Source organism: Eleutherodactylus coqui, chromosome 7, assembly GCF_035609145.1.
Source record: "Eleutherodactylus coqui strain aEleCoq1 chromosome 7, aEleCoq1.hap1, whole genome shotgun sequence".
Lineage (NCBI taxonomy): Eukaryota > Metazoa > Chordata > Amphibia > Anura > Eleutherodactylidae > Eleutherodactylus > Eleutherodactylus coqui.
In genome coordinates this window covers 212,531,173-212,540,770 of record NC_089843.1, presented here as the reverse complement: position 1 = coordinate 212,540,770, position 9,598 = coordinate 212,531,173, and the positions used below count along the sequence as shown (strand labels likewise).

The 9,598-nt window shown below is 44.8% G+C and overlaps 1 protein-coding gene across 3 annotated transcripts in view; it reads left to right on the top strand.

Moving 5' to 3' along the window:
* FRAS1 (Fraser extracellular matrix complex subunit 1) overlaps positions 1 to 9,598 on the top strand; it is a 489,520-nt gene that overhangs the window by 426,807 nt on the left and 53,115 nt on the right. For all 3 annotated transcript variants that reach the window (XM_066574335.1, XM_066574336.1, XM_066574334.1), the window contains 2 exons: positions 288 to 456; positions 5,481 to 5,727. In XM_066574335.1, the coding sequence (XP_066430432.1) occupies positions 288 to 456; positions 5,481 to 5,727 (416 nt within the window). The remainder of the gene's footprint in view (positions 1 to 287; positions 457 to 5,480; positions 5,728 to 9,598) is intronic.

Below are 9,598 nucleotides of genomic sequence, written 5' to 3'. Positions count from 1 at the left end.
TTGAGTGCAGAATGATGGAAAAACTTGATATTTTTTTACATTTCCATAAGGCCACAACATAACCTAAAAAAATGAAAGCGTTTGAAGACTTTCCAGATGCATCGTGTATACGAATCCAGGGTTCTTGTATCATCAGTGCTTTGGCTAGGGCATTGTGTGTCTCTATTCCACCACTGATATGTATCATCCACTGCTGAATGTAATGTATCCAGCACATACTAATGAACGTGTAGATTCTTGTATGTCATGTAGTTCATCAATAAACTGTATATATTTTGTGTTAAAAGTTACAACGTAAGTGAAAATGCAGGATCCATTAGTGTTACTGTGAGAAGGACTGGGAACCTTAATCAGTATGCCATAGTGCTGTGTCGGACAGAACAGGGAACTGCAACATCAAGCTCCGGTGTGGGGTCTAGACCGGGACAGCAAGACTATGTGGAATATGCCGGCCAGGTAAATATCTCCACTGCTTGCTTTCCCTCTGTACCTATGTACTAAAAACGTAACATTCTCATCTTAACCCCTTGAGTGGCAGGTTTCCTACCACCCTGTCGTGCCCACCAGGGCAGGTTTTTTAAAATGGTCTAATCATTGAATTTCAACTAATTTTGCAGTTGCGTCTCAAGAGCCATAACTTTTTCCTTTTTCCATTGACATGGCCATATGAGGGCTTGTTTTTTGCGGGACAAGTTGTGATTTTTTAAACAGGGGGGGAGGAAAAAAAAAGGGGGGGGGGAGAAAAAAAGGGGCCATGTCATTAAGGGGTTAAATAATGTATTAACTTCCTTCTCTGGGTCATTACGACGCATGGATACCACATGTGTGATTGTATTTTTGATTTTTTACAAAGTAAAGGGAGACAAGTGTTTTTATAATTTTTTTTGAAATTTTTTTTACTTTTTTTTTTGAAATTTTTTTTTTTTGTCCCTTTAGGGGACTTCCACAGGGACCCATCAGGACCCCTGATCACATTCCGGGGGTCCGATGGTGACAGCCCTTTACATGCTGCAGTGACAGCCCTTTACATGCTGCAGTCACATAGACTGCAGCATGTAAAGGGTTAACACAGCAGAGATCGGAGGTTTTCTCTGATCTCTGCTGTAAGAGCTGGTACCTATCTGTCCTCTGGCAGCCAAGTACGAGCTCTCACTGCCACAGAGACCATCGGCTTGCTTCTGACAAGCCGATGCTCTCTATGGCAACCTGTAAACAAAGCAGGAGATTGCCGGCATGTCGGCAATATCTTCTGCTGGTTTTTCAAAGCCCTTTCTTTGTTCTCTGTGGGTCTGTGCAGGCAGAGCACATTGTCACAGCTTGTGGCATTGTGCTCTGCAGCTCCCATAGTGATACATAGCCCGGAAATCTTCCGGGCTATGCCGCTATGAGCAGTGGAGCTCGTCCCGGAAAATTTCCGGGCGTGCCACTCAAGGGGTTAAGTCATCTTGTAATTTGTTGGACAATATACCGATTTATTTCCTTATACTTCTGTAGAACATTCAGAGGTTTGTTTTTCTCATATACCGTTGAAATAGATTAAAGGGGTTGTGCTAAGAACACAATCGCAGTCAGGCATATGAATGTCCTAGAACGGGGTACCCCAGTCGAGAACCCCCTTATGGTTCATTTTGGATGACCTTCATCAAAATCAGCCATTTGCTGGCCGGGGAGGGGCGGGGACAGGATCCATGGAGATCATCTTATCACCACGGGTGTCACATAATGGGACAGTTCCTTTAAAAATATAACATACACCTACAGCCACTGCTAGAAATGTGTTACATGGGCCTGTGTGTTGGAGCGTCTGAAACGAGGAGAGATGTCTTATGTGGGACTGTATGTTGGATGAGGTTCATTGAAGGGCTGAAGGCAAAGGAAGTGTGTTATTTTTTTATGGAGCTGAAGGGGAGATGATGGGAGGAAGACTGTGATGTTTACATGGGGCCGTGTATTGGGGGTGAGGTTCCTTTGCATGGGATTGTATGCTATAGGAGATGAAGGGAGGTGGAGTGGAGTTTTTATATTGAATTATATGATGGAGGCGTTAGTTGGGGAACAACTAAGAAGGGCCACAAGGGATAGTATAACAAAGCGGAGCCACTAGAGATCAGCATAACAAGGACATTATGGTAGCATAGAAAGAGTATGTGCAGGGATAAACCATAGCTGGTCATGGCGGTCTGGGCCCAGATAGAGAAGAAAAAACAAAAACGGACGTCACCAATCAGAGCAGACGTTACGAGTGATCACTGGAGGTAACTGCATTGTAATCACTATCACTGTGTAATATCCTAGATCATAAGTGTTTAACAAGCCATATGTCACCAATAATTGTATAAGTGAAAACAGCAACTTATTCTGCAACATTGTTATGTTGATGGGAAAATGAAAATTATCGTCCTAGAATAGGGCAAGTTAAAGGGGTTGTCCCGCGAAACAAAGTGGGGGTAAGCACTTCTGTATGGCCATATTAATGCACTTTGTAATGTACATTGTGCATTAATTATGAGCCATACAGAAGTTATTCACTTACCTGTTCCGTTGCTGGCGTCCTCGTCTCCATGGTGCCGTCTAATTTCAGCGTCTAATCGCCCGATTAGACGCGCTTGCGCAGTCCGGTCTTCTCCGTGTTGAATGGGGCCGCTCGTGCCGGAGAGCTGCTCCTCGTAGCTCCGCCCCGTCACGTGTGCCGATTCCAGCCAATCAGGAGGCTGGAATCGGCAATGGACCGCACAGAAGACCTGCGGTCCACCGAGGGTGAAGATCCCGGCGGCCATCTTTGCAAGATAGGTAAGAAGTCACCGGAGCGCGGGGATTCGGGTAAGTACTATCCGTTTTTTTTTTCAACACATGCATCGGGTTTGTCTCGCGCCGAACGGGGGGGCTATTGAAAAAAAAAAACCCGTTTCAGCGCGGGACAACCCCTTTAAGTATTCTATAGTGCAAGAGTAGTAAAAAAAAAACTATATGTATTTGGTATCGCCATAATTATACTATAATATATATGTCATTATAATTATGTGCATTGTTTTCACTCTCATTACTTGGGTTTGCCGGACCTTCACCTGAAAGCAGACCCAGAAAGTGGACCTTTTACAAAAACTAGCTAAGTACCCCGGTATAGGGCATTAGAAGCAGATTGAGATCCAGTGTTACCTTTGTTTTCTTCACTTACATCGCTCTGTATGCTCAGCAGTCCGGTGGGCCGTCCTAATTAGTGGTTGACAGCTATCTCTGTATGCACAGTTATGTAGTAAAGGTTGTCAATCACTGATAGGACCGCCCACTGGACTCCTAAGCATAGAAAGCCCAGGGATATTAATGAGTAAAATACTGGTTGTACCAAAACTCTCCCCACAGAACTGTATATATATATATATATATATAAATCTGCTCAGCTGCTTCTGCTCTATAATATGCTGCCTGCAAAACGGACACCATGTGCAATGTTCCCATTAATTTATATCAGTGCTGTATGAGAAAGATGGTGTTCAAGGCTGGTTATTCAGTTTACACATTTCTTATATATTATTGCTGCTTGAGTTAGGATACTTGTGCTAATAGTTCTACGGTTGATTGTATACCCCAAGTCCGTAATCCCCTGTATGATTGGCTTTCCCTCCTTTGTGCATGTTGACCATAAGACGCTGCTGACAGCAGTTTGCATTCTATCTAAGGAGCAGCTGGCTGCTGTAAAACTCTTGTAAGTAATCACCAAAACAGAAATTCCCCATTGTCTCCTTACGCATTTAATTCCAATCCTGGAAGATAGAATGTTACTTTACCGCGAGATAGCGTCCCTCTGACATCGGACACGCGGCGGCAGCTCCACCACAAACACTCCTCTAACCCTTGAGATAGCGTCCCTCTGACATCGGACACGCGGCGGCAGCTCCACCACAAACACTCCTCTAACCCTTGTCTAAAATCTTGTTTTATCAGCATCTCTATCATTTTCCTTCCTTCTTTGTTTTCCAACTTTCCTAGGAAAACACTAGATTTTGTATGAGTGTAATTAGGGCTCTCTTACATGTAACAATTAGCATTCAGTTCTGAACGATAATCTGAATGATAATCCCTCAATGTCAATGCGCTGCAAGCGACTGAACGGCAAATGATAATTCGTTCAATTACTGTCCGTCATTCAGTTGGTGCAGGTATAAAATTGAAACGACGATCGTCGAGCAGTCCTTTATCTATGAACCACTACCGTGTTTCTCCAAAAATAAGACACTGTCTTATATTAATTTTTGCCATAAAAGAGGCACATTGTCTTATTTTCGGGAAGTGTGTGTGTGTGGGGGGGGGGGGGGCTTATACTGACCTGGTCCGATGCCTCCTGATGGTCTTCGGCGGCGCTGCGGCAAATTGCGTCTGCCCTGTCTGACATCAGAGCTTCTTCCTGGTGACAAGCTTTGAATACCCCGCCTCCAGCAAAGCGCGCTCTGTGATTGCCTAATCGAGACCCAGCCAGCCAATCACAGCCGATGCTCGATGAGCCAATCCCAGCCGCTTAGTGCATGACATCACTGAGTAGCTGTGATTGGCTCATCATGTGCCAACACTGATTGGCTGGCGCTCAACCCAATCACAGTGCTCGTTTTGTTGGAGGCGGGATATTCAAAGCACTGTCCCCAGGAGGAAGCTCAGCTGTCAGACAGGGAGGACGCAGTGTGCCGCCAGAGACCATCGGGTGGCATCGGGATGCCATGGAACAGGTGAGTATAGATTTTCTTTTTAATGCAGGCTAGCTAGGTCCTTTTTTGGGGTAGGTCTTATTATCAGGGTAAGTCGTATTTTTGGGGAAACACGGTACCTGTTTACTAGGATTGGAAGCGGGTTGCCATAATATTATCTTCAGTCGGATCAATCCCAGCACAAAAGGGATGATTGCTGGGAAGACTGGCATGCTGCGCAAAAGGACCCTTAGAAGAACCATTAGGGCTTATTCACATGGGCGTATGCAGGTTTTGGACGACTAAATATGCTGTATCACATTTGTCTGTGTATTTTGCCCGGTCCTATGATTTTTTTTGTGCATGCAAATACACTGCATATTTGCATACCCCCAAAAGTATGCAGAAAGGCCTATTGATTTGATGTGAAATACGCAGTGAATATTCAGGTTTCCTATGTACTCACTGGGTATTTGCAGCGCATAATACGCACCTAACTAGGACATGCCGTTTTTTGTTTTTTTTTTATGCGATCGAATCTCCCGTGAAAAATAATACAAATCAAAGGGCTCTATTCACCGCATAACACATGTGCAAAAATCGCATAACACTGCAAATACTCCCATGTGAACGAGCCCTTGGAGTACTTATCAATCAGGATGACAGGACAGTAAGGGTTAAGGAACTGGAATGACAATATAGTAATTTGCTGTCTAGAAATGTCTTGAAGAGACATAATACCAACATAGATTGATATAAAGGGTGAGCCGCTGTGTAAACGTGTTCCCTATATGAATCCATCAGGTGCAGTTCGATGAGCGAGAAGACAGTAAATCTTGTAGCATCATCATTAATGACGACCAAGTATATGAGAATCTTGAAGATTTCACCGTGGAGCTGAGCATGCCAGCCTATGCCCTCCTGGGCCAGATCACCAGAGCTGCCGTTATCATTAATGACACTGAAGATGAGCCTACTCTGCAGTTTGATAAGAAGACCTACCGCGCTAATGAGAGTGCTGACGTCCTGTCCGTACCCATCGAGAGAAAAGGTTTGTTACAATGTGTTGTGTCGCAGTCCCAAATGATTATCCCCATTGCTGTGACTGTAGCGCCCGATGGAAGGCCGGGGTCACACATAGTTTGGTAGCAGAGAAGTGACAGACCATTATCATGTAGAAGCCGCTCAGCCGGGCTCGGATTTTTCATCTGGCAGTTGGACTAAACTTCTTAAATTCATGAATGATCTTTGATTGAAAGAGCGTTCTCAGAAAGATCCTTCATTCACTGCGCAGCGCCATAGAACATGTAAGGCCAGTCTGCACCATCCTGCAGCAGGAGCCAGCTGGCCCTAATAGCCGCCCCCTATTGCGAAAGTGGGGATCGATGAGAAGGCCTATCCCTGCTTTTAACCCCTTAAATGCTGCAATCAGTGTACATCACCGCATGTAAAGGGTGCACAGGGGGGAGCGTGCCCCATCTCTGATGTCATCAGTAGCCATGGCAACTGTACGCTATTGTGAACGTTAACGCATTGCAGTACAGAAGTACTGCAGTGCATTATCATAGCGATCAGAGCTTTTATGGTTCAAATCCCCTACAGGGACATAAAACTAATAAAAATAGTGTAAAACAAAAAAACAAGGCAAATTACAAGAAAAAACCTTTTTAGTGTATTTTCCCCTATTTTTATATAAAAAAAAAATAAACACATATATGGTATCATCATGTCCGTAACAACAAGTACAATAAATTGAGCATATCATTTATACTGCACAGCAAAAACTGGGGAAAAAAAGGAAATTATGCTTGTTTAGTTCACTTTGTCTTCCCAAAAAAACACAATAAAAGTGATCAAAAAAGCTGGTACTATTAAATACTACCGCTCCTCATACAAAAAAAACAAGCCTTCACAGAGCTCTGTCCATGAAAAAAATTAAAACGTTATGGGACTTTGAATGCAACATTGTAATACAAAAACATTTCCAAAAAAAATGATTTTATTGTGCAAAAGTGGGGGGGGGGGGGGGGGGGGATTAAAAACATTTTTTGGTATCATCGTAATTGTAGCAGTCCGCAGGATAAACTGTATCATGTAATTTATGCTGTATGGTTAACACTGTATGGCAGAATTGTTTTCTCTCCCTACACTTTACAATACATTATATGTACCCAAAAATGCTACCAATAAAGACTACAGTTTGCCAGGCAAAAAAATACCCCTCATACGGCCGTGTCAGCCGAAAAATAAAAAAAGTTATGGTCTGTGAAAAGTGGAGATGAAAATCCGCCAAAAATCATTGCATCCTCATAGCCAAAATAGGCGTGTACTTAAGGAGTTAAATCTGTAGTCTGATGGGGTACCCACATCATCCAGCTCTGGGCCCCTGCTAGAGTTAACCCCCCACCGCTCCTATGTACTTTGGATTTTTATTGAATTATGTTTAGAGAACTTTTTCAGAAACTGTTTACAAGGCGCCCTCTAGAGGACGAATGGCAAATTTTCCAATCTTCTAATGGAAACATAGATATCACATAAGACAACAATGTTACATTTTAGGTTAGGTTGCTATGTAAATATGTTTTAGGGGCATTAAAATGAAATGTAGCAGCCAAGGTTTAATATCTTGATTTGGTGTCAGCACATTATAAGAAGATGAGCACAGACATCCAGAAACTGATGATCCAGCAGAAGCGCCTGCCCATCTTAGTCTATTACACCTTGGAATAGCTATGTGATTTGGAATAGCTTATAAGAAAATGTATGCTTAGGAGAAATCATTTCTTCTGCTTTCCCTTGCTAGTGGCCTCTGGAATGGTCCGAGTTCTGTGTCGTGTCAATTATGGAAGCCAACGATGCAGTCATAGATTTTCCATAATGACCATATGACAATCATTATTCTGCATGCAAATGATTAGATTTTTTTAATGAGGTTCAGTAGCGTTTACAATTCCATTACTTGTACTTCATTTTGCTGCTAAAGTGTGCAAAATGCAATTAGGTGACAATCAGCACTTTCCACTACTTTGAAGATACATTTCATAGAGCCTTTTGTCAGGTTTATACGGTGTGAATGCAGGATCGCTCATGTCCATATGCCGTTATAGCTTAAAGCAACACTAGTCAGAACTGAAAGGTAAGACAGTAGCTACAGGGATGATTAGCTGATATTTCTTTCTCCCCGATCTTGCTCATTGCCTGCTTGTTTTAGGCCTCTTTCCACGGCCGAGTCAGATTCTGACTGCGAAATCTTGCAGCGAAATCAGACACCCCACCCCCACTCCCAGAGACTCTATACTCAACTGTCCGGACGCTCGGCCAGTATCTCGGCTGGCGCGCATGCACGGTGCAGAGCATGACGCTGCGTCATGCCGGCGATGGCACGGATCCACGGCGACTCGCTGCGTGACGGGCGGCTTCCATTGGCTGCAATGGAAGCCGTCCGTGCGATTTTTCCACACAGAATAGAACATGCTGCGATTCTTCCGCGCAAGTGGAAAATGGCAGTTTGTTTCTGCTCATGGGCAGGGAAGAATCCTTTAACGTGGCATGTCTATGGACCGACATTGCTGCGGAATTCACAGTGGGCATCTAGTGGCGAATTCTGCAGCGATAATCCCTCTTTGGGCATTGGGCCTCAGCTATGTTCTATTAGATCTGTGACCATAGTTTAGCTACTGATGTTGTCTGGGACACACCCCCTGTTGCCACCTCTGTGGCCTGAACCAATGAGGAGACAGGGGGTGTGTCCCAGACTGCTTCAGTTTAAACACTGTAGCTAAACTATAGTCACACATCAAAGTTCAGTCCTAATAGAACTGAGCAAAAAAGCAGACAAAGGAGCAAGATGGGAGAAAAAATAAATACCGTGTTTCCCCGAAAGTAAGACAGTGTCTTACTTTCTTTTTATCCCCAAAAGCCCCACTATGTCTTACTTTCGGGGTATGTCTTATAATAAAAAAAAATCATTACTCACCTCCCCCGGCGTTCTGTCGCGCTCCGGCAGGATGTCGCTCGCTCCTCGTCCCCGGCGCAGCATTGCTTTCTGAATGCGGGGCTTGAAATCCCCGCCTCCAGAAAGCTAATACACACGCCGTCAGCCAGTTACAGCCATTCAATGACAGCATTGAATGGCTGTGATTGGCTGAAGGCGCACGTGGCTTCAGCCAATCACACTATTCAATGACATCATTGAATGGGTGTGATTGGCTGAAGCCACGTGCGCCTTCAGCCAATCACAGCCATTCAATGATGTCATTGAATAGTGTGATTAGCTGAAGCCACGTGCGCCTTCAGCCAATCACAGCCATTCAATGATGTCATTGAATAGTGTGATTAGCTGAAGCCACGTGCGCCTTCAGCCAATCACAGCCATTCAATGCTGTCATTGAATGGCTGTAACTGGCTGACGGCGTGTGTATTAGCTTTCTGGAGGCGGGGATTTCAAGCCCCGCATTCAGAAAGCAATGCTGCGCCGGGGACGAGGAGCGAGCGACATCCTGCCGGAGCGCGACAGAACGCCGGGGGAGGTGAGTAATGATTTTTTTTTTTCTCCACTGTATATACGGTATGTCTTACTTTCGGGGTACGGCTTACATTGGCCGACCCCCCTGAAACCCCCGATACGTCTTACAATCGGGGGTGTCTTACTATCGGGGAAACATGGTAGCAGGTAGAGATGAGCAAGCATACTTGCTAAGGACAATTGCTCGAACAAGCATTGTCCTTAGCGAGTACCTGCCCGCTCGGAAGAAAAGTTTCGGCTGCCGGCGGTGGGCGGGGAGCAGCAGGGGAGAGCGGGGAGGAACGGAGGGGAGATCTCTCTCTCCCCCGCTCCCCCCTGCTCACCGCCGCAACTCACCTCTCACCCACGCCGGCAGCCGAACCTTTTCTTCCGAGCGGGCAGTTACTCGCTAAGGGCA